This window comes from Acanthochromis polyacanthus, chromosome 16, assembly GCF_021347895.1.
Source record: "Acanthochromis polyacanthus isolate Apoly-LR-REF ecotype Palm Island chromosome 16, KAUST_Apoly_ChrSc, whole genome shotgun sequence".
Classification (NCBI taxonomy): domain Eukaryota; kingdom Metazoa; phylum Chordata; class Actinopteri; family Pomacentridae; genus Acanthochromis; species Acanthochromis polyacanthus.
Genome location: NC_067128.1, coordinates 8,834,957 through 8,860,067, shown reverse-complemented (window position 1 = coordinate 8,860,067; position 25,111 = coordinate 8,834,957). Strand labels below are relative to the sequence as shown.

At 41.8% G+C, this 25,111-nt stretch overlaps 2 protein-coding genes across 8 annotated transcripts in view; both read right to left on the bottom strand.

The window, feature by feature from the left end:
* Nucleotides 1-3,615, bottom strand: part of LOC110948042 (rho-associated protein kinase 2-like) — a 42,965-nt gene extending 39,350 nt beyond the window's left edge. For all 6 annotated transcript variants that reach the window (XR_007947552.1, XR_007947553.1, XM_022189417.2 and 3 more), the window contains exon 1: nt 3,142-3,615. Coding sequence is in view for 4 of the 6 variants with exons in the window: in XM_022189417.2 (XP_022045109.2) it covers nt 3,142-3,237 (96 nt within the window). In the remaining 2 variants the exon portion in view is untranslated. The remainder of the gene's footprint in view (nt 1-3,141) is intronic.
* Nucleotides 3,616-5,073: 1,458 nt separating this feature from the next.
* Nucleotides 5,074-19,044, bottom strand: LOC110948041 (sine oculis-binding protein homolog). 2 transcript variants are annotated; one of them, XM_022189412.2, is made up of 7 exons: nt 18,538-19,044; nt 15,738-15,867; nt 15,274-15,468; nt 13,843-13,994; nt 11,719-11,814; nt 9,593-11,539; nt 5,074-7,374 (listed from the first exon to the last, which is right to left on the bottom strand). In XM_022189412.2, the coding sequence occupies exons 1-6, from the start codon at nt 18,628-18,630 to the stop codon at nt 9,602-9,604; spliced, it is 2,604 nt and encodes an 867-aa protein (XP_022045104.1). In that variant the 5' UTR covers nt 18,631-19,044; the 3' UTR covers nt 5,074-7,374; nt 9,593-9,601. The 2 variants fall into 2 exon arrangements, with proteins under 2 accessions (XP_022045104.1, XP_022045105.1); XM_022189413.2 differs by having other exon boundaries at nt 9,593-11,518.
* Between the last annotated feature and the right edge of the window lie 6,067 nt (nt 19,045-25,111).

Genomic DNA, 25,111 nt, shown 5'->3' with positions numbered 1-25,111 from the left:
CTGTCTCTTATTTTGTGGTGTGAAGGATTTAACTCTCTGAACCCTAAACAGCTTCTTAATGTTTTGCTATTTTGCTTTTTATATTTGTAATTTGTTCCTGTGCTTGCCCCTATCTGTGCGATGTAAAAGTTTATTTCAGTTCACCCAAAAAAGTCCCTGAATTTTTGTCACCTGGCTGTAGATCACTTCTGAGTCACGGCTAGCGTCTCAGCTGTGTTGGGGAAGTCAGAATTTTAAGTTTTTTACAGAATTTCACTAGAGTAAACCCTTTATTTTTGACGCGTTTAAATGAGACATGTAGAAGAAAGTGATTCTGACAAAATATCATGATTTTAAGCTTAGATTTGGTGAAGTTTCTCAAAACAACTCACACAAATTTAGTTTAAGGACCATCAGAAAGGTGAAAGCCTTCGTTTTCAGACTTCAGATTCTGATAAATGGTGCAAATTTGGCAGTTTTTCAAACACAACACGCCTTTCAAACCTGTCAGCAGAGTGTTTGGGTTCAGAGGGTTTCAGATTAAAATCGCTTGCCATCTGACTGAATCCCTCTGCAGTGAAAGTGGAAGAGAAATGGATCGAACTTGTCTAATTTTCACTGGAGCAAATCTGAACACGATCGTGTGTTTTTGGCTTGATTGTATCCTCGCTGGCTGCAGCACCACCTCCCACTGACTGCACTGTGTGTCGACGCTGCCAAGGAGGAGGAAGTTATTTACTTCTTTATACAGTATCTGACCCGTACAATTCTTAGGAAAAGGATTTTCACACACCTCTGACTGCATGCTAAGTTAAATCTATTAACCCCGCAGTTCTAAAAAAGAAAAAGAAAGTAGCTGGAACTTCTAAATTTCATACACTCAGCTCACACCAACGGACACATGCAGTGTATCTGTTATGAGTAATCATTAAACTGATGGGGGGATAATCATCTCACTATGTTTACATGGAATTCTACTGTCATGGTTATGTGGTTATACCATAAATTAACCGGAAACATTTTCCTTTTTGAGTATGTTCACCAAAAATATAATAATTCTGCGTCTGTTTTCTACTAATAGCACTTTCTTGTTAATAATAACTGCACTTCCTTGTAGATTTCATTAAGTTTCATAACTTTGAACATCATTTTGATTCTGTATGCTGCTGGAGTTGAAAGAAATGACTCTAATTGATGCATTTAATACTTAATGATGGATTGTTTTTACGTATAGGATGTCAAAAATTAGGACAAATTCTAATGCCAAGTCGCTCAACTGCTTCATTTGTCCCACCAGCAAACATTATATTTTAGAAGCTGGATTAAGCAAATAAGCAACATAATTAAATGCCTGATTAACAATAGCTCAGATAATCATTACAGCACCATTAAAAATATGTAAAAATAAGGTAAGTCTTCATGATTTACTTCCTCGGTGGAACTACAAGAATTAGAATTACAACTACACACAACTCAGTCAACAAGTAATATTAAATAACTGATTTTTCTCCCCCTATTTGTTCTAAAGAATTCTAAAACGACAATTCTTTTGTGCACACACAACAAAAATGGTTGTGGACAAACAGGAAGCGTTGACGTGTGAGGCCGTGGTGGGTTATCTCCATCTCAATTCCAGGATGTGACTTCAGTTTCCTGTCTGCAGCTCCCAGCGTCAGGCAGCATGAAAGCCATTGTTACATCCACTGCAGAGCTGCTAAAAAACAGCTGTGGCGATAAAAAAATTGACCTGTGGACGGTTGACAAGGGCTAAATTAAAACTCGTATCACCGCTGTCTGATTATGTCACTGTGACATTAGTTGGAGTTGCTGGATTTTACTTGTGACTCATCAGAAGTGAGAAAAACATGGCTCCATCCCGCAGGAAACACTGCAGATAGAACTGGAGCGTTGAGGCGGCAGCTTCAAATCCACTTTATCTGGCTTTTGTGTTAATCAGGTTGACGTTTTGAGCCTGAAAATGATCCAAAGGCATCACAATTTGGGGTTTTCTTTGCTCCAGCCATCCCCCAAAATAAGCTGAAAACAGTGGAGTTCTGCTAATATCAAAACTTAACGGAACAACTCAATAACTTCATCTGTAAATAGACTTTTGAGCACAAAGCACGACTACTAATGCATATGTAAGCGCTTGCTAATCCAATCTAGTGATTTTCCCAAAGTTTGCTCTGAGAAATCGCATTCACCATTCCTTAAAATGGATTTTATCATAAGCACGGCGATCCAAGCTGCAAAGAAAGGGGAGATCCCGTCAAGGCAGTTTGTTGTCAGTGGACGGAGCTGAGGGGCTTAGCGGTGTCAGTGTTTGGCTGAATGCATTCTGAGTGCAGGTCAGAGGGAGGGCACGCCGATTAGAGGCTGATTCAACAGGTAATCACAAACAGACAGTGATGGAGTGGAGGGAAGAGGAATGAATACACGGTTACCACCTGGCTAGCATAAAGGTAGAGGGAACTGATGGTTTTAGTGAGTTCAGTCAAGTCAAGTCACGTCAGAGTTATTTATATGGCACATTTACGGCAGCACGTTGATCTAAAGTACTTTATAATAGAGAAATAAGCTCAGTGAATTAACTTAAGGAGCATAAATGTTGAGGTTAAGACACTACATTGTTATTTATGATGTGAATTTACCTGAAAAATTGACATATCAAGGCTAAAATCTCCATTGATTATAGAGCTAAACCTGATTTGTGTAAATATTAAGGCTGATATTAACACCTATTATTAAAATAGATCACATTGTACTACCATTACACTACATTTCCCATCATATTGTTCTAGTTTAAGTGTAAATATGCTTACATTACATACAGAAACCTGAGCACTGAGTTAAAGTGGGGCTTCCCTCTGCTTCATCTGTGATTGAAAGTCAAATTATAAGCTTATAATAGTTCGCTTATCTCACTTGTTGTAAAGTGGATCATTCACTCATGACAATATTTTCTCTTCAGCTTGTAAATGTAACTGTGGAATGATGAATAAAGAGCAATAAAATCTTTCCCTTTCCTTGTGTTCACTTCAGCTGTAGTCTGAGACGTGTCTTTTCAGGTGGTGCGTGATCATGACTGGATAATTACTCACAAATATGCGTGCAGTTCCTTGTACCTGATCAGACCCTGAGGGGGTTGAAACTCAGACTCACCAGCAGAGTTTCCAGGTTGAGCGCTGACTGTGGATTCCTCATCAGGGTCTCCAGCTTCTTCAGCCGGATCTCCACTCTGCTCTCCGCTCCCAGCATGATCACAGCCGAGTGGGTCCTCTTCAAATGACATGAAAGACACACAGAAACACACCTGCGGGCCTGTTTTTGTTGTTTTTCTTCTGTGTATGTGTGTGTGTTTCTGTGGAGCCGCACTCCGCCGCTTGGCTCAGCTCCTCTGTAAACTGTGGCGTGAGTTGTCAGGTTAATTATTGATCCAAAGTGAGCCTCAGACTCTGGACGTTGTCATTAACGCCTCACAGGATGAAAGCCGACCAGGAGCGGTTTCTTGGCCGGTCGAGGCGCACTTGTTGTCCGCCAGGTGAGATCCGTCTGCTCCCAGTCAGGCAGGTAAAACTAAATCTGATCCGACCACAACGTGTCCAACCTGTAGAGCAGAACGAAGTCAAGCCAGACTCAACTCTGCAGCGGAACTTCTGGTTGGAGCCTGCAGCGTAAAAGTCCCCCCTGCTGGCTTCAATGTGAAGTGTGCTGTCACAATTAGGATTTTTGCAAATAAATATACATGATTAAATAAAGAAAATCTGACATTAAGTTCATAATTTTGATTTCATCAACATTCCCAAATATGCATATTAATGTATCTGTGTATTTAAACATGTAAATCAACAACAAGTTAAAAGAATTTAACAGTAAAATGATTATTATTATTAAAATGGCAAGTAGGTGCTCTTTGAGTGATGTTGTATTGGTCAAGCTGCTTTTTATAAGGTCAAAAAAACGTTTTGAAAATATAATGCAGGCATTTTTTTCATTATATGCTTTGGTGTTAATTTTATTCATATGTATTGTCAATTTCTATTTCCTCTTTAAAACATGCAATAATAACGTTTTGTGCAGACAACCTTTTTGTGTGTATCTAAAATATGATGATGATTATTAGTGGTAGTAGTGGTGGTAGCACGCTTTTATTTTGGAAAGCTTAAATTTTCAAAAAAAGTTTTATTGATATTAACAATTATTAACAACAACAATAATAATAATAACAATAAATTTAAAACAAAAATAACAATGATACTAGCAACACTAATAATAATAATAATAATAATAATAATAATAATAATAATAAGAAGAAGAAGAAGAAGAAGAAGAAGAAGAAGAATTTATAATTTTCTTGGTCAGGTTGATGAAAATTTAATTTTAAATTACTTTTTTAAAAATTATTTCTCTCTGTATATGTAAAGTAAGACATTATTATTATTATTATTATTATTATTATTATTATTATTATTATTAATTTTTAGTATTAGTAGTATTATATTTAGCGTATTTCAATTGCTCAACTTCATTAATGCTTTCATTTTGAATGATTGTCCCTCATCCGGTTTGGTGCTGTCTAACTATAGTGGACTTGACGAGAATCCATCCCAGACATTGCAACTATATTTTATTGATTTCGGTGCTGCCTTTTTGGTCTCAAACTAAGCCTTAGAATTTGCCCCAGGCCTGAATACAACTGCCCCCCTCACAATGCTTCAATCGTTGTTCCCAGCGAGCCTCCCCAGGCCGGAATTCCTGCTCTCTTATCTCATTCATGTGTTTAACCGTCACCGCACAGAGACTCGATCAACTTTCAGTATTTTAGGAATGCTGATGCGCTGCCTTTCAGACGCACTGGCACTAAAAATAGACATTTACACGGATCACGGGGCGCTGGCTGCCCTTATCTGCTGTTCAGATCTGGATAATTGTTTTTATTTTTATGGTTTGGTTAATTAGCAAGGCCAACATTTAGATTTACAGGGACAAAGGGCAACAAAATATCAGTCTTTAGCTGTATAATCTGACCTTAAAATCCTAACTGCTACAGCTGAAGGGATGGAGCAGGAAAAAATAAACCCACCAGACATGTCCTTGCTCTTAGAATAACTTTTATTTATTTATTTTTACTTTACAAAGAGGTCTCCACCAAAGCTCTTGGTTACTGAATCTTTATTCAAATACAAACAGTGAGACAGTTTAAATCCAGATAGGGGGCTAAATGTTGGATGAGGGAGGTCAGAAAGTAGCCTACCTATGCATTTCAGGCAATAACAAAACATCTGAAGTCATTTTTGTAACAACTCAGCACTGTATCAGGTGAGAAATGGCAATGATTGAAAAACAATTGCAATCAAACTAATGGCAGTCTTAATAATGTGACTTTTGACTTGTGGAGTTGGAGTTCAGGACCACTTGTTGACACTGCAGCTATTTGTATGGAGTGATGTCATCATCGACTCATACTAGCTGTTGACAAAGTCTCCCCGCCGGCCGGGGATGACACTGACATTATGGCATGATGACTTGTTGGTGACGATGTAGGCTGGAATGAGTGGGGCGACGGGGAAGTGTGTTTCCTCTGTAGGCACATATACACAAACACACACACAGACAGGTTAGGTAGTTTTGGAATGATGGCAGGGGTGGGTGGGTCACATTTGGACATTTTCTAGGTCATGATGAGTGTGTACTAGAAAAAGCTGCTGACTACATCCTGGATATGACGCGGATGTTTGAAATAATGGCGAGATGTGAAGGAAAAGCCGTCTGTTTGGCATTGGATGTGAGTCAGATGGCACCAAGTGCAGTGTTGTGTTGTGTTTAGCAGACTGCCTATGGGGCCTCCTGGTGCTTTCTTGTCAAAAAAAATAAAAAAACTAAAAAAAACAGGGCAGGTGCAAAGTTACAAAGGTAAACACTGCTCTCTAGTGGGGATACAGCATATGAACATATAGACATTTAAGCGCTTCGGCACTCACACGATACAATCACCAAAGAAACAAGTGAAGAAATAAAGCAATTTTTTGTGTGAAAATCTACATATGCATCATCCATAAGTTAATATAACATCAAATAGTATCTGTGTAGATTTCAACTACAAAACTGAAATCGTACAAAAGGGACAAGTGTTGACAAGCCTCTAAGTGGATCAAATCTCATTAGGTATCCCCAATAGCGGGAACTGTAATACTGATCGCTGCACACCACAGCATTTGATGCTTTTGAGTATAACACCACATTTGGTAAAATTACAAAACTGCTTTTTGTTGCCGGAATAGTCTGATCAGAGCCAATAATGTATAGAAAAACAATCTGAATAGTTAAACTGTCGCGTCCCGTGAATGTTTTCAAAGAAAACATGCATGGAACGGATTCACATTCTGATCTGCTATTAAAGATTTGGTGAATATTAGATCTGTAAATCACACATTTATGTACCAGCGTCATCAAGACGACCAAAGTGTTCACAGACCATCTCAGTTTGTGTGCATCAGTAGGTGTGCCCTCGTATATTCTGTGTAGATTGTTTTCGAGGGGCTGTCCACGGGGATTCAGTCCTCTGTCTTAACAGCCGAGCCTGACTCCCTACACAGTGAGTAAACTGCCCGGGGATAAAGTCTTAATCTCTGCAGAATTTCTCTCCTCCCTTGAAGGAAGTGAGCAGCGTTGGAAGTCACAGGCAATCAGTTGTGAGGGATAAAAACCTCAGCACTGGTGTGTACCGTATTTAGATTGGGCGGATAGGTGGAGGAGAGAAGGGTATACTATATTCCTGGCTGTCGGTCAAAAAAATAAAAAAGCTCCTGAAGTCTGAGCCCCCGTCGGCCAGGTAACCCAAAACCTGGAGTGGGGAGTCAGCGTGGGATATGGGGTGAGGAACAATGTGGCTCTTTGTGCAAGCCGGGCAGAGAAAACAAACCGTTTCCCCTGGAAAGAGATCATGTTCAGGCTCCATCTGAGAAGACCACACAAGGCTGATCAGAGCCCTGTCTGCTGTGTGGAGCGAAGAGGAGGAGGAGGAGGAGGAGGAGTGCATCTGGGCAGCCACACGAACTTGTGCACACTTTAGGGCAATGTCAGACAGGAAGAAGATCTGAGATGCTCCATTTCAAGCGCTCGCTGCACACAATGTAATACACGAGCCAGCGATGCTCTTTGGTCCAAGACAAAACTGTGTGACTGTGTTGTGTTCTTCTCCCCTGCTCCCCCTCCATGTTGACTTGCGATAATTCGGCCATCTGGACTGCTTCCTGGGTTGGCACCCTGCTGGTCTACAGGCAGAGCAGCACTCTGGTGGGCCGAGGGACAGGCTGGAGGGTGTTAGCACTGGTGTTGTCCACAAGAGGGCGTGGCACTGAATCTGGCACCGCCATACAGTGTTAAACAGGGAGTCTGTTCATTAGGTGGAAAGGGTGGGAGTGCAAAAAACAGAGAGGGAGAAGAAAAAAGAGAGACAGAGTGGTGAGAGGTTATAGATTCTGGGCTGATTCTGTGTAATTTGCATTTCTGTCATATCTTATATCAACCTCTCCCGCCCTGGACACTCATTCCTTAATCCACCCAGTCTGCATAAACACTGAGAATGAGGCTTTTAGTCATATCAACACTCAGATAACTGTTGCACAGGGCACAATCAAACCAAGAACATCTGGCCTCTTTCTCTCACACACACACTTCCATTCAAACACACATTAAACACAAACAGACACACACACACACATACTAACGTAAGGGCCAAACCAGGGTTCTGTACTCCCTCTGTCCCATTGCGTTTTAGTTTCAAACGCTCAGCGAATACCCATGTGGTGGGATCGAATTACACGGGGCTATAAAATATCCCAAATAAAGGCAAGGAAAACTGAGCCGAAAAAACGGGCTGTTTCCTGAGGTGAAATCCTCCAGTTGGCTGCTGACTGTGTCAGTGTGGGAGATTTTTTTGAAGACTTTTAGCAGGAGAGACAATGGAACAGGACAGCAATGTTCCGCGCAGAGGAGAGAGGTGGCAGGCTAAAGTCATTCACATACGGCAGCCAGCTCCCATTACACACAACGCAAGGCCATAAATCCGTCTGCACGACACAAGCAGCACGCTGTGATTTCATATGTATTGGTTACTAAGGCAATGCATGAAACCACAACAAATGACAAAGAGTAAAGTGGGAACTCATTTACTGAAAGGAAATCTTGTTTGGGCACAGGCACAAAACATCTGGGGCTGAGATAAAGGTTTGTGTTGCACATTCTCTATCAGCAGCCATCGTTTTTAAACACAATTACGAAGGTGACCCCTGGCCTTTGGAGGCTTGGAGTAGAACAGAGACAGAGAAGCGGGCCAATTGAAATTTAAACCATCTCTGTAATATCAGCGGATTAATCTCAGGACATACAGTAAGATGGTAATACAATCTTGTTATGGTGAGACTGAGATACGGGCGACTGAGGTGGTGTTACAGCCATTTGGACGACCAATCAGGCAAGTGAAATCAAGAGGTTCTTTGACTGGTCCAAAGGCAGGAGGCTTTCCGGCTGCATTCTAACACCAACATCTGGTTGGCAGTGGACAGCGGTGGTGAGTGAAGAAAAGGGAAAGGACTGAAAAGGGAGAGGAGCAGAGAGTGAAAAATTTAGACTTGGGAGAGAAACGAGCCAAAGTCAGAACAGGGTGTCATTATGACATGTGTAATCGGATCGCTCTGGTTCTGCCCCTGTGTTTTCTAATGAAGCCCCAGAGCACGATCACAGCTGAGGGCTGCCTCTCATATTCACAGCGCCTTGTAATCTGCCTGACAATTACCTCTGTCTCTACAGCAACCTCAGAAAGATGTCTGCACTGCCTCACTGCAGGAAGCTATACTTTGACTTTGGGGTCACACAGAGACTTGATCTGTGTCTGAGTGTCATTTTGGACAGGCTATCCCATAACCTCAAGGTCACAGTTTAGATTCAACAACAGCCTTGTGTCTGTTTTCAAGAAAACAAACCAACTGCCTTCTTAAACACTACAAACTGCTCCTGATAAGAGTGCAGGTTAATTGGTTAGAATTCCTTTCCTCCCTCTCAAACAGACATACACTCACATGCGTTGGCAAATCCGAGCCTACAAAACAGGCTGCTATGCAAACAAAGCATTGTGACTGTCAGGTTGTGGTGAAGTGATCGCCTTTCAAAGTGACTCTCACTGCCTGTGCCCTCCACCTCCTTTCCCTGTTGTAACCTTAGAGCACTGAGGAGTGCCAGGTTACTGGGATTCTCTCTCTTTGGCGCCATGCTGTTTAGTGACCACGCGCATACTGTGAGACCTGTGATTAAGCTTGCCCTGTATATGTGTGAATGTGTGTGTACACACATTTTCCAATCCCTGGTTAAATGACGTTTAAAAATAATTGCTGGGGCTTAATTTAACCAGTGTGGAATACCACATAAAGTTTATGCAAATACATTTGCACTCGATTTGGTTTACTGTGAGATTTACCTGACAGTCTCAGCAATAAGTAGGTGCAGTGATTCTGGTCCTTCATACAATGTGCAACTCAATAATAGCAGACATGATAAAAGCGAGTGACACAAATGCTATCAATATCTTCTCTCACACTGTAACAGAATCTCTCACCTCCATCCTCTACTTATTCTGATCTCGGATTCGTAGGCATCGCCTCTTCAGAGCTGGCTCCATGTCTCCAGCGCTGGGCATATTAGCCGGGCTTCGCAGGCTGCCCTTGTCCCTGAGTTTGGGCAAGAGCAGTGGGGTGGTGGTCCCACCTGTCTTTGGCGCAGTGGGCAGGGCATAGGCATGGTCCTCATCGGGAACATGAGAGTCCTCTCCTATGTCCCCAACTACTGTTAAGGGCTCTTCTGAGTGACTGATTGGGCCCTCGATCCGCACTGGGCTAACAACAGCGCACTTGTTCTCTTTGATAGCCTCAAGCTCACTAAGTGCAGGGTCAGAGGGTGGTGCTTGTAATCTCTGGAATAGGGAGGAGTCTGGACTGGCTGGTGTGGATGTTGAGGACATCCCATTTTGACCATGTTCCCGAGATTTCAGGACAAAGGGTGTGGCATCATGTGGTTGGCAACTCACCATGGGGCTGGGTGGGGTGTGAGATGGTGGAGTTTGGGAGTCCTGGTGCTGGTAGACAGTATCATGTGAAGGTGACTGTGGTAGAGGAGGGGTGGGTCTGATGATATCGTGGAGCCCCGATCTGTTAACCTGTCCAGTTCCTGACTCCCCCAGTCCAGACAGGTCCACTACTCCATTGGCACTGGGTTCCAGCTTCACTTCGGTCCTTTGAAGAACCCTTTGGATGACTTGTCGCTCTTTTTGCTGCTGCTTATCGTCAGCAAGGGCCTCCGACCCTGAAGCCGAGCATGGGGATTCATTGTACTGAGCTCTGGGGGAGGATGCTCCACTTTGAGGTGTGGATGCTGGGGACAGGAAAGGCCTCTCTGATTTAACCCAATCTGTGCCCCTTGTGTTGGGGTCACTTGGTGAGGAAACACCTTGAGGTAAGGCTCCACCCAGTTTGTTGGCTACCAATCTACTGTCCCCTTCAGAAATTCCTGGAGATTGTGGTCTCATAGCCCTGGATCTGACCCTGTCTACTCCGTCTGGCACCGGCTGGATAACTCCACTGTGACTTGGAGTTTCTAGTGTTGCTTTAGGAGGGACTGGAATGGGGATAGGAATGGGTATGGGGACAGGTAGGGGGACAACGATGGGATAAGGCACCAAGACAGTGGGTTGGGGTAGAAGAGGGCTAAAAGAAGGAATCCCAAAGTTCATCATGGGAGGCATTGGGACTGGAGCTCTTGGCATCATGTTCAGAGGAGGGGAGTGCAAGCCAGGGAAGTAGGCTCCTGGGAAGGGATGCATCAGTCCTGGGGGATTCATTGATGTAGAAGTTGGGGGCTGCAAGTGAGGAGAGTGTGGAGGTCTGTGGATTGGGCTAGATGGGGGGCCTGGATGTCTGGGAGGATTGGCAAGGGGGCTTTTCAGGCCCTGAGCATGAAGAGGAGGCCTGATGAATGGTATAGGGATTTGAGGCACTGGTTTTTGCTCCAAAGAGGGACGAATAAGAGGTGGAGGAAGAGGAGCAAGGTGTGGTGACACCTCCGCAGTAGAGGGAGGAGGTTGGATAGATCTCTCCAGGGTCCTGAGCCCTGAGACAGGGACTTTGGAAGAAGAAGAAGAGGAGGCTTCTGAGGAGGAGATGGAGGTGGGTTCTCCTGATCCGTGGATTAGTGCAGGCCCTTTAGGGGAAAGGTTTCTATTACGGGCTTCCCCTGCACTGTTGCTGCTGTTCCAAGACTCTGGAGTGAGTAGCTTTTGCCCTGTCATACTGCTGTCTGCCCGCCCTTCCTGACTGGTTCTGTTTGGGCTGGAACTGGTGCTGGTGAGAGCTGCACGGGCTTCTCGGTAGAAGACATCCATCTTGTACTGGTTCAAACACTTGGTGCTGCAGAACTGGAGCCGTTCCTCACCAGATCCGAAGTCCAGGTATTCTTTAGTGTGACGGACATGCTTGCACCAGTCACATACCTGTGGCACAGGGGAGAGAGACTGTGGGGGGTCAATGAAGTGACACATTTCAGCAGCAAACTTTTGTACATGTATACAGAAACAGGAGATAGACAGACTTTCCCTAATAGCTCTGCATATTAAACCTTGTAATTGAATAGCAGAGTAAAATTATTATTTTACAACAGAAGACAAAAGATACATTGATGGCGTCCTCTTACTCTGACATTGGTGTTTATCTTCAACACCAGTCTGGGCGAGTCCTCTGTATGGGGGTGCTGAGGGGATCTTTCACCATGGAGATCTTCATCTCTGGCCTGACAGGGGAAAACCAGAGTGACAAATGTAACATGAATCACTGTGAGGCAGTTGTCAGACCCAAGTTCATCCTCAAAAGCTATACTAGAATTTTTTTTTTTTTACAGCAATATAAAGTCCTGTACCTCTAAACAAAACAACAACAATGGCTAGAAGGAGAGAGAACTTAGAAATGTCATTTGTGCAGCAAACAATGTAATAAGGATAGAAAACATGAACAAGAAAAAAGTGAAAGTTGAATTTTTTTTTGATTATTTTTCAAAAATTTAAAAATGTGGAATTGTGCACTATGTGCTGCTCTTTTTTCTTGCACTATTTCTTGTATTTGCAGCTGTAACATCGAAAATATAAAGGTTTAATCTATCTATCTATCTGATACGTGCAACAGCGTTACCAATATTGGAAAAAAATGTTTCTTTTACACACTATACATATTGTCTTCAAGGATTTTTTTAAAATTTGTTTCCACACTCATCTCCTATGAGCTCTGTGCAAGCATCAGTTCAGCCAAAAAGTCCCTGAATTTTTGTCAAATGACTACCAGTCAAAGCTGATTCACTCATGGCTTAATGATGCACCGATGAGCCTAGCATTGTTTGTTTATTGACACAATTTGGTGAGAGCAACCTCTTCCTTTTTGGTATTTTGTACTTGAGAATCTAGAACATATTTTGATGAAATATTACAATTTTAAGCTTGGATGCAGTTAAGTTTCCCGGGAGAATTGCACACCACAGATGGATAGTTCAAAAGCTATTGGAAAGTTAAAAATCCAACAGTTCTCCCTGTTTTTACAATTTCTTCCACTGATAAATGGTATAATTTAGTGATTATGTTCAAGATTAAATGCCTTTCAAACCTACCAGTGGGCTTTGGGGTTCAGAAGGCTAAACCAAATGCGACTTTCTTACATAACAAACACAAATATCAGTTTCAAATGAAATTCTTTGTCATAGATATTAGAAGTAGTTTGAAGCCCGCACAAGGCATGAAACCCTAAAGGTCAGCAAAACAGAAGGAAATAAACAGTGTTGTGAAACAGATATGATTCTACAACCACATAGGGAGATAATGCAGGTGATGTATTGTCATATTATTAATGGCCCTGCCAGTATTAATATAGGAAATTCCTCATGATTTATGTAAGCTGATCTGCTGTGGATCTGAGTGCTCTCCCATCTCTGTGACCCATTGAGTCGTGTTGAGTTACGAAACATGAGGCAGCTGAAGGTAAGGTATGCACTGAAAGTGGACACCTCGCCCCAGGCCTCCTGGCCTTCCTCTCAGACAAGCAGCAACAAGCCAACAGAAATGCTTTCTGCCCCGCCTCCGAAAAACTAGAGGGCTTGTTGCGCGCAGACTGTTCAGCCTTCCTTTGTGTCACTGCTGTTGTGAGAATAAACCTGTCATAGTATAAACAACACAGAGGGAGAAAGTCGATATGGCAGCTTGTCACCCCGCACCTCTAAAGAAGCTGTATCCATGTCTTAATGGAAGCTGAAAAATCACTGCAGTGCGCATCGGAGCAGTTGCAGTTTTCCTGTCATCCAGACCGAAGCCTCTTAATGGCCAGCCTCTTCTCCATTAACGCGAAACTGATACTGAGTGTCCTCTGCAAACTTTGACCTCCCTCCCACCATTCCTTAACTGGCTTCTCCGTACTAACTAGGAATTGTGCTCTTAAAGATCCCCCCTTTTTAAATGCCCGTAAATGAATCCATCAGTTATGACCTTACAGGATCAGGGGTATCTGTTTCTGAAGGTCTGTGTACCTGCCAGAAACCACTTGATGCTGGCCTCCTGTGTGTGGACAGTGAGACAGCTGGGGCAAACTGTGCCTAGACACTATCTGTATGTATCTACTCAACTCAACACATTAAAAAACAGGAAAACATATCTGCAGCGCACTCATCACCATGAGGGTATTAGGATTTCCAATATCTCCCCAACAGGACACAAGCCAAAACTAGATGTTTGTGACTCTCTACAGCAACATATAATGGATGTATTCGGCATTCGACACAAACCTTATTGCGCTTGAAGTAGGCCCGTCTGCAGGCAGCAAAACACTTCTCACTGCAGAAGCTCTTCAGCTCTGACCCCATACATAGAGAGTAGCGTTTTACACCTTCCTTCTGGCACCAAACACACACTATCTGCACATTCTGCACATCTTCCACTGCAGGGGGAAAATCAGAAGTGAGGAGAGCAATCAATGTGTGCATTTGCAAAGGTGTTATTGCACAGGTCAGTGCCAAAGAGGCGTGTTTTAGAAAATTGTACAAGGATGAGACTGATAGTAAGCAGATGAAGCCGAGCACTATGGCTATTTAAGAACAAAGAACTCAAGACACATTAGTCAGCTGTTCTTTTTTCTAGAACATGACCCAATATTTAGCTATTCATATGATAAAGTAGAGTATTCTTCCTTTATAGTGGGAGCATGTTAAGGCAGTCATTAGCCCACAGCTGGAGGTGCTCCAAGGTTCTTGTACAGCATCGCATTAAATGATGGAGTCTCAGAGTAATATTGTAGAGACCCTGCAGCATCTCTGCTATATGTTAATGTCAGTTTTATGCACTCACAGTGCAGTGTGCAAGTATTTTGCTCTGACTCCTGCACAGCGATCTGAAACAATGACTGAGGTTCAGTTTCATTTTGTGGGTATTAGCGTTCATATTGGGTGGCCACTATTACACCAGTGGCCCAATTTGTACATAAGGTAGTTCCTGCACATTTTCATGGTGCTGCAGAACCTTGAAAAGTTCCTACTCTGTTCATCAAACATACCACCAGATGCCAGCACTTTCAAATTAAAATAAAAAAGCAGCAACTTATTGTCAGAAATGCTATTTCTTTTGGGCCCAACTTGTTGGAAAACAAAGTCAATGCAATAGAAAAAGTGCTGCCTTCCATATGTGTATAAAACGTGAGGCTATACAGCATCCTGTTCTTACTAAGCTGCAAATTAATAATGTCTTGCACTGTCACACAACATCATTTGCAAACTAATTTAGCTCCAACTGTTATCACAGAGTATTGCATTCCAACAATAATTCATTGACTCGGGTATCTCACTTTTTCTAGCCTTGCAGCAAGCAGCATTTTGCCATCATTTAATATAATAACAAATGACACTAAACTGAGCTGAATGATGATGATGGCACCAGGTAATTGGAGAACAAGGAGACATGTCATGTAATTGCGACGCCTCCCTGGTTTTACGGAGCTTCTAATATTGCTCAGGAGCTGCAGCAAAAACTGAAACTAACACCTGCTCCATCGCCTACAGCTGACATTACACTCTGACCTTTTAGCACATAAATTTGAGACCAACTCTGAGTTATGTGAGTGAATCTTTAAGAAGCAATGGTTTAAACCAAAGTTACACTTTAGCATACAGAATTTGCAGTCATCATATTGTCATCACTTCATGCATGCTCCCACAGTCTACTACCTGCTGATGGCTTTATAAGGGGGACGATGACAGGGGCACTCTTGTGCTCCTTGGGGGAGGTCAGTGATGAACTTGTTGCAGAAGAGGAGGGCGAGGATGAAGGAACACTAGAGGACTCTCTCTCTCCACTCTTCATGGCCAGGACTGAGTGACTGGCTTTGGTATCCAGACTTTTGGGTTTTGGCAATGAGTTTTCTGAAAGTCACAAACAAAACACAATGCAAACTTGTCGTGTAACGCAATAGCACACATCCACAGCTTGGCTCACATAATACGATAATAACTTTTGTGCAAACAACAGATGTATCTGAATGAATGACACTGGAGAAGTTGCAACTACAGGAGATTATGTCTAGCGAATGTGTGCAGTGACTCAATGTCTGCACTGGAACCTGCAGAACCTGTTGGTTAGTGTAAATTCAAGAAGGCTGTACTGACAGTGAACTGTCGACACCTGCCCTCACCTTTTAGCACAGACACATGCTGACGCCTTTCACGGTAGTTTCTGATCTCATTGGCCTCTGACTCTCTGAGATCCACCTTGTCGTACCCGTACCAACCCAGAAGCTCGTTCATGGTGCTTTCTGCAAACGTCTGTATGACAAAAAGAGCATAAAAAATCACTGATTAACGTTCTATGTAAGGGGATAGGGTAACCGAGCCATGGTCCGCCTGCAAACGGGAAACTGTGAGCATACATCTTAGGGGTTATTAGTGGAACTTTTTATCCTATGTTAAACATAATCAGACCTTCCTACTCTGAATCAATGTGAGGGATTCTTTCTCAGCCCCAACCCTGTAGGAGAAATGAATAGGGGCACAGTGGAGTACAGTATGACGCTTTTTCCATGATGTATTCGAGTTGTTTACTCTTGCTAAATCTGAGACGGAAAGGTTTAAAACCTAACACCAGTGTGAAATCTATGAATCATCCTTTGTTTATCTCTTTTAATTGGAAAAAAGAGGGAGAAAAGAAAACTGTTCTCCACAGATGGGATGTGTGGTCTCCCCCTTCTTCTTTTTTTTTTTTTTATTATGACCAGATGAAAACAAAAAACACAAAGGTCTCTCTCTTTATCCACCCACCTCACTCTCTCTGTGGCTTTGGAAGAACCGGATTGGAGGGGAAACCTGATCCGGAACGGGCAGAAATCAGAGCGGGACACCCTACACCACAGCGAGGTCCCACGGTTCTCGGAAATGCCCCACTCCTCTCTCTTCTTCCCTTCCCTCTCTCTCTTTCTCTCTCCAATGTCCACCACTCTCGCTCTTTCTCAAGCTCTCCCTGTCCCTCCCCTTGAATCCCTTTCTCGCCTCTGCCTCCCCCCCCCCCCACACACACACACACTGCCCCTCTCCTGCCCGTCCGCCGCCTCCCATCTTTACCATCCTCCCCTCCATCCCAGCACCTTCCATCCCTGACACCCGACACAGCACGGCCTCTCAGGTTTCACCCTTTTCCAGCACAGCCAGTCTGCTGTGGTGGTGGTGTTGTAGTGCTGTAGTACTGACTGCACATTCTTTCCCCTGCTTTCCTCACTCCGACCTCTGCTCTGCAACCAGGGCCTCAAAGAAATGGATCTCTCCCTCGCTTGCTCACTTTCTGCTGTGTGTGTGCGTCTGGGAGAGTGTGTGGGTGAGCGCGAGCAGTGGTATCATATCCAGCTAAATATGCCTAACGATGATTAAAGTTAAGTATCCGGTGTCTGGTGCTGCGCTCGGGTCTGACGTGGAGGGAGTAGGTCCGAATGTGGTGTTGAAACAGATGTATTACAGAGACAACACTGGGACGAGTCTCAGCTGAGCTAGAAATCAGAGTGTCTACCCTTCTGCCTGCTTTTGCCTCTTTCCCTTTCCATCATTTGACTCGAAGGTGAACATCTCTGGGGTTTCACTCACCGTTTAAGTCTCCCCATCATGCCTAATTTTGGTATTGTGGTGTTCTCCAGCAGGACTCCACTGATGGCAACTCTCACATGCACACAGCCCACTGCCCCCTTTTTTCCTATTTCTACTTGTTAACGAAAGACGGGGCAATTTTTTCTTCCTCTTCACCCACCCCTCCACTTCCCACAATGTTGTTTTTGTTTCTTTTTGGCAGTTTAGACAAACATCTGCTTTGTGAGAGTGACAAGCCATATCCCAAACCACAGAGAGTTGCAGCCAAAGGCAACAAACTGGGGCCGACCCTGAGATTCAGCCCAGGCAGGCTTACATCAAGCGGGGATAGCGTTTCACATGTTTTGATTAAAATTAGTTAAGATGTAACACTACACCTCCCCTGGATATCAAACGCTACAATCCAAACCACTCACACAAAAAGAGCACATTTCCTCTCTCACGAAAGGCCAAAATCTCCCCCCCCTCCCTCCAAGAAAACGGCTTGTCTTTTTGGTTTGCTCAGCTTTAGTTTGAAGGAGCCTTGAATATCCACTAACAGCACAGTCAACAGTCTCGGATAGCAAATGTCCAAACCCAAACAAAGCAGACAATCCACGGATTAGTTTCCATGCAGTAATAGGCTCATAATGGTGGGAGGGAGTCAAGTCTGTTACTGTGATTTAACTTATTGTCTGTGCAGGGCTGCAGACTCTTAAAGGACATGCCATTAGTGCGCAATTATTGCCCTTCAATGGGAACTTTTACATGTTTGCATTCTTTTGTAAGTATGTGATATACTGCTGTGGAGTTTTCCCACTGTAAGGGCTAAAGCAGACTATTTAAAGCTTATAAATGCCCTCTCTCTCTCTCCCTCTCTCTTCCTCATGAGGGTAAACCTCTGTGGTGCAGCAAGTGAGCGCACCGCAGGAGCGGGGAAGAAGTGACGCACATCTGGATCTCCGCTGGACATTACAGTGTGTGCGTCCGGCCGCAGCTGGCCCGACATGGCGTCACGAGAAGCCAAAGGTCAACCTGCTCTTCTTCTTCAGTAAACATCTGTAATCAGGACGTCCTGTGTCTGTTTCACTCAGTTTGGATTCGAAAAAGTTTATTATTGTGACTTGGGTGTTTGTGTCAGTGAAAACTTCTGTGCGTTTTTGTAAAATCTGCAAAGAAACCTCGTGAAGTGTGACTGACTCCATAAATGACACAAAGAGAGCATTCATTGAAAGCAAACACAGTATGTGTGTGATTATTCCCAGCACTGATTTGTGCGCAGTTAAGAAAGGCGCTGCGTGCGTAAAGTGGCTCGTTCCGTATCACATCTCGCTGGATACTAACTCTTTCAGCAGTGGCACAATAACAGATAAATCAATACCTTACCTTCATCTCCTGGTTGATCTCCCTCTTTACGGGGTGCGCGGGTTTCCTGCTGCGTTTATTTTCCGGAGGTCTCCCTTTCTCCATCTCTGGCATAGTCCTGGTGTGGCTGGATCCGATCCGGATCAGTGTCGCTGGGTGTCAAGCTGGAGGAGTTTCAGCGGAGTAGCTCAGAGTGAAAGCTGTCATTCCCGGTGACAGACGCTGTCATTCCCGGACGTCTGAGTCCCTCATCTGGGGCTTCACACCATCAGAGTCCACTGAACATGCGTGCGCTCCGGCTTGGAGGCTCCACCGCTGAACAATCCCCACTCTCTTTTCTCCACCGCTGTCAAGCTGCTGCCGACACCGCAGGCACGACTTCTGGTTGGGACTTTCAAAGTATAACCTTCAATCGACAACAAGTTAAAGTGGTTTTGACACTGAAATCGGAGACATTAGGGCATATTGACCAGCTTAATTAAGGAAGAATGATGTTGGAAGGAATCAAAGCATAAATTAAAACGATTAAAGCATTTAATCTTGCATCAAATCAAAAACTTTGAAAAGAAAAGTAGGTCAAGAAAGATTTCAAGTTGATCTCAAATGAATATTGACACTACATACCAAATCAAAACTTACTCTAGAAGGTAACTGATAAAAAATTTGACTGCATTTGCAATTAAAAAAAAAGTAACACTGGAGGAAACACTAGAAACAAGAACCAGCACTTTTGTGACTCATTCACTCTGCTCAAAACTAATACAAATACAAAACAAGCACTGCACACTAAAGCAAATCTACTTCGTGTATCCTTTCTTACCTAATGTAGGCTTATATTGCAAGCTGCACAGGGACATGTGCACTGCAAAACATCATGAGGGAATTTCATCAAATTAATTTTATTTTCTGTTTTATTTAATTTAAATGTATGAGTGTGGCTGATTTCTCATTAAGGGAACTTAAAGTGTCTTTTTTTTTTTTTTTTTTGCTTTAAGGACACTTTAGAACACAAAAACACAAGTTTTTATACCTTGAGGCATTTTGACTTGAAATGAAGAGCTGGTGAATGATAAACTGCCCATTAAATAAGGCTGATAATAACAAAACTGTAATTGTACTTTTTCTACAATTAAATGTTTGACACAGATTTTCCCTCTTTAGTTAAAAAGTAATAATTCACAAAACTATAAATAATGTTAGCATCAAAAATTACGGTTTTATAAAAAAAATAAAAATAACACTTTTTTACAATATTTAAATGAGCAAAAATGGTGCTATTTTAAATGTGTCGGCTGGTATTTGAAAGAGAAAAATAGTATATTATTGATTAAAATAAAAAATATTTTTTATTTTGCACTTTCTCCTTGCTCTGTTAATTTACTAATAATAATAATCAGTAAAAATCAAAGAGAATGTCTTAATTTATATGTGGAATGTAATGAAAAACAGGGCAAAACTGTTATTAATAAAACACCTGCATTTATTTTTTAAATAGCAATTAGTTCTTCTACAATATATTATCAAAGAAAAGCTACTTTGCTGCACTTAAATCAGCTAAAATTTCTAATTTTATTGACTTCAGTTATTGTTTTTCAGATATTTGCCTTTATTTTCACAATTTTGACAGTTTATAAACATTACACTGTTCCATTGTTTTTTTTCCCTGACAGATTTTCAACCCTTTTTGTGGGGATTTCTTTTTTTAAATTTTTTTTACAGTGTATCATTTGTGTAGCCTATTATGAAAATGAACGCAGCGGCCTACTGACAGTGTTGCACTTTTATTATGAAAGCTGAGCGGCCTGGCTCCCGGTGTAACTCTGTGAGGAGGGAGGGCCTCTGATTTGATGTAACCCAACACCTGGCGCCCACCCCTCCCAAATCTCAACAGATACATTTCATAAGGAATGCAAAGACTGTGTTTTATCTGAGGGGACACAGTACAAACACTGTCTGTATACTCTTGTCTTAAAATAAAGAGATGAAAAGAGCACTGCGAGTTAAATGATACCATGGCAGAATGCTCGGAGCATCTGTTTGATCAGTGTGTGCACTGTGTGTGTGTGTGTGTGTGTGTGTGTGTGTGCGTGTGTGCGTGTGTGCGTGCGTGCGTGTGCGTGCGTGTGCGTGCGCACTAAAAACACCTGAAATGTCCACATTCGGCCCCTGAGCCACCCTTTGCTGGAGGAAAAGCAGCACATGCCTGAGGGCAGGATCTACATGCAGGGAGGTGTGTGTTCTGCTTCCCTGCACAAACAGGCTTTGAACATAAACATTTGTCCCATGGTTATTCTTGATGGTAAAGGCCAGAGAATTTATTACCCTGTCATGTTCCTCTGCTGGTGATGAAACTGTGGAGGTGATCTAATTGCATTCAGGGCACTACACAAACAGATATGTCAGGTCCCACTTCACACTTGATGGACATATTTTCAGATTTTTACCAGCAAAAGTTGATTTATGATTCTGAAGCTTCCTGCATTCTGATCTGATCAACGCTCAGTTAACTCCCAGTTAGCAATACATTTTTGTCAGATTGGGTTCAGATTCTCTACAGCATCTTGAAATGTCTTCCTCTTGCAAGACTTTCTACACTGTAGAAAAAATGTATACACATATATATCTTTATCCGATTTGAATATAGTAGAACAGTGTAATTTTCAATCACACATTGTAAACACTCAATTAAAAAAGACGCAAACTTAATGCATACTTGGCCATTTTTTATTCAAAAACTCTAATATTCTAAAATAATGATGTTTTAGATGACTGAGATACACTTTTAAAAAGTAATTTTATATAGTAAAATGTAATTTTGGAGTCAAATATTCTGAAAGAAAAATTGCCACCAACAAAAGAAAAATACAGATTTTTGACATTGACACTATGGACAATTATTGACTGTTTTTTATTTTATGGTGAGAATGCAAATGATTAATTTTCCTGCAATTTTTCTAGATATTTTTCTAGATATTATCTGTAAATAACATCGAGTAAACAACAATAGTAAATGTTTGGCTGATTTAAACAAAATAAAAGAGTGGGCAATCTTCCAAATTGTTTTTGTTGTTGTTGTTGATAACAGTGAATCTATAAATTGTTATTTTTATGTGATTTTACTAGATATCTGTAATTGAACAAAAATGGGAAAATCTACAAAACGACTGTAAATTGTTCAAAGAAAAATAGTACATTTTTATTTTATTTTTTATACATAATTACAAAATGACGGTCTTCATATTCAGTTAATGGTAAATATCTGTAAAATAAGGATTCATTTTTTTTCTGGCTGATTCAAACACAATAAAAGCATGTGCAATCTTACAAATTATTGTGATTATTATTGTTGTTGTTGTTATAGTATGAATGTGTAAATTGCTAGTTTTCTGTGATTTTGCTAGATATGACCCATAATTAAACAAAATTGGGAAATTTTACAAAACAACAGTAAATAGTTTGTATTTTAAAAGGTTAAATATTTGTAAAATAATACATTTTCTGTTGGTTTAAATACAGTAAAACTGCATCATTTTATGGTCACACATTGTAAAAGAAGTATCGATGTAATTTACATCTGTTTATTGTTATTTACAGTCAGTGTGTAAACAATTTTTGTCTGTATTTTCACTAGATGTTATCAGGCGTAAACTAACCGTGATGTCACCCGTTGGTTTCAACGCCGAGAAAATGAAGCCCGGATTTTGCTACTTCCTGGTCGCCGTTTTGGATTTTTTTGGAGCCAGTGACGTAAAAAGAGTCATAAAACAGACTGGACTGGAGAGCAACTTGGGGCAGGATTGGCTGAGGACTCTCTTATCCCGCCCAGAGGCTTCTGTTGCTGTCCATCAAGTATAGCCACGCCCCCTGGCTCCACCAACTTTAACGATTTATTTAAAATTCAGTATTGATTTATTTTAAGATTGGCCACCTGATCTCTTATTTTGACCATGAAAACTAACGGGAAAAAAATCCTGAGCTGTAGAAAATCAGTCTATCAAATTTTATTTTTTCTGGTGATGAATTGGGGTCTATGGAGAAAAAGCTTCTTGGAGCCAACCCTAGCGGACGGCGTGATATTGCAAGTTTTTGACACTTCCGGGTTGACTTCAATTCTGGAGCCAGATGCTACGTCCACTATATATACAGTCTATGGATGTTATCTGTAATTTAACAAAAGAGGGCAAACTGTAAAATAATTGTAAATGGTAAAAAAAAAAACCTGCTTAAAACAGTTAATTTTTTTACAGTGTAGGCGGCTGAACGTCACACAGAGCGGCAGACAGGAGGACAGCAGGTCTGTCTGTCTGTCTGTCTCCAGCCCGCCCGGCTCTGGTTGGAGGAATCCAGGGACCTCGCTCGTGTAAACAGAAACCCGATCCGGTGTGCTCGGCTCCAGTTTCGGCCCCTCGTAGACCCGCTGATGACACCCGATCCGGCCCGGCTTTGGGAACAGGGCTTATCTGATGCCTGACAAAAGGCCTCTCTCTCCGGCTCCACATAACAGCGCACATCTGGTGCCTCTGCAGGGAGCGATGTCCCTCCAGCTTCCTCTGAGGATGGAGGCGGGAATAAAAGGCCTCCTCACAAATCCACTAACGACACAGGACCACAGACTGAAGCTACAGTCCTCAACATCTGGACCCAATCAGGGAAATTGGCCACTTTGCGTTCGATTCGTTGCATTATTGCAGAGAGCTTCATGATTACAGTGAACTTAGGATGTAATTTAGAGGATGGAAAGGTTAGTGTCTCTCCTCAGCATTAACAGAGACATTCACAGTGTGGTGTCACCGATAGGGGGGGATGTCGACCCATGAGTAGGAATAATTGCTCCAGTAAAAAGGCCGGTGTTTCCCCTGCATCAGATTACATGCAAATATAGACATCATGATAAAGGGCAAGTGAGCTTCTGACTCGGTCAATAAATACAAATACACTAAATAAACTGACCTGCAGCAGAGAAAACTATCTTAACAGCAGGTTTCATCTGACTGAAGTTTGGACACACCTTCACATTTAATGGTTTTTCTTTATTTTCATGACTATTTACACTGTAGATTCTCATTGAAGGCATCAAAACTAGAGGAAATATAGAAGTAAGTCCATAAATACCTTACACAAATAAAGATTGATTAAGATTCATCCTTTCAACAAAGTGTTAATTGTGAATAAGGACCTAAGTTTGAATGTATTTAAATTGTGCAACCACCCTAAATGAGCATTTTTAAAAAGCAGTTTTAACAGAGTTTTTAAGAATATAATTTATTGTTATTTACAGATTTTTCTTGTTTTGTTAATTTACAGATAATATGTAGTATAATCATTGAAAAGGACTGATTTACATAGAGCCCTGTGACAGACTGGCGACCTGTCCAGAGTGTCCCCTGCCTTCGCCCAAGTCAGCTGGGATAGGCTCTAGCACCCCCTGCGACCCTAGTGAGGATAAAGCGGTGTATAGAGAAAGAATGGATGGATGGATTTACATAGTAATTTTACATATTAAAATTCAAGCTCTGTACATAATGTCATAAATGGTAATGCATTCTTTTACAATATTTAACTGTAACACTACATTATTTTTTATTGTATTTACATGAGCAGAAATATTATTTTAAAGATATCTGGTGTCATTTGTGAGAAAAGAATAAGTATAGCAAGGGTTTTTTAACTGTTCTGCTACGTATGCCCCCTGTTTTGTTAAATTACGGATACTCGTGACATTTTCACTGTGTAAAAGAAACAAAGTAAGGACAAAACTGTACATAACTTATATAATTTGTTGTGTGGATACCGATTCACATGGCCTACCTTTAACCAGTTGTTCCTTGTATCACTTTCAATGGGTAAGTCCCAATAAGTCTGCAGCGGTGGATTTGTAGTAGGATCACAATCACGTGATCGTCAGCAGGCAGCTGATGTAGTGTTCACTTGTTGTTATGGTTACAGTGATGGTATGCCGCTATGATGCAATGATCCAGAAATCTTTAACAAATCCCTGGATACAGACTATAAGCCGCATCACTGCCAAAATTTAATGTCTTGGTCCTTGTATCATTTCTGACCTTCACTGAAAATTTCATTCAAATCCGTTAGTCTGTTTTCGAGTAATGTTGCTGACAGATAGACAGACAGATGATTGTCACATAACTCTGCCGTTCCTTGGCAGACTAATAATTTACAAGGAAAAATCTAATAATTTTAAAGTTGACCCATACCTACTGCAGCACAAACTCTCTCTTCCTTATATATGAAGCTCAGTTCACATCTTCATCACTTTAGCCGTACCATCAAACCACATGGTGACCAACTCTATAATGTTGATGCAAACAAAACTACAAACAACATCACTGCACACACTGCAGAGTCTCTGGCATTTACAACTGATTCTTTGGAGTTAAACTACTAACTGATGCTTTTTAATACAAAAGAAACATTCATCAAGTAAGAAACAAAAACCCTCCACTTGGTCTGACCCTGTGATGTCACTCTTACCTGACCAATCCCATAAATCCAGGAAGTGCTGGGCGGCCCAGTCCTAAACACTGGTCCTGTATGGTGAGTCAGAACAAAGAAACAAAGAAAGGTAAGTTTAAAG

Bases quoted from the DNA above. Each gene is read 5' to 3' on its own strand.
- LOC110948041 (XM_022189412.2), bottom strand. From the start codon at position 18,630: ATGCCAGAGATGGAGAAAGGGAGACCTCCGGAAAATAAACGCAGCAGG. The intron at 15,469-15,737 runs GTGAGGGCAGGT...TGTGACTTTCAG, and splicing joins GCATGTGTCTGTGCTAAAAG to AAAACTCATTGCCAAAACCC. The intron at 11,540-11,718 runs GTAAGAGGACGC...GACCCCCCACAG, and splicing joins AGATAAACACCAATGTCAGA to TCTCTCTCCCCTGTGCCACA.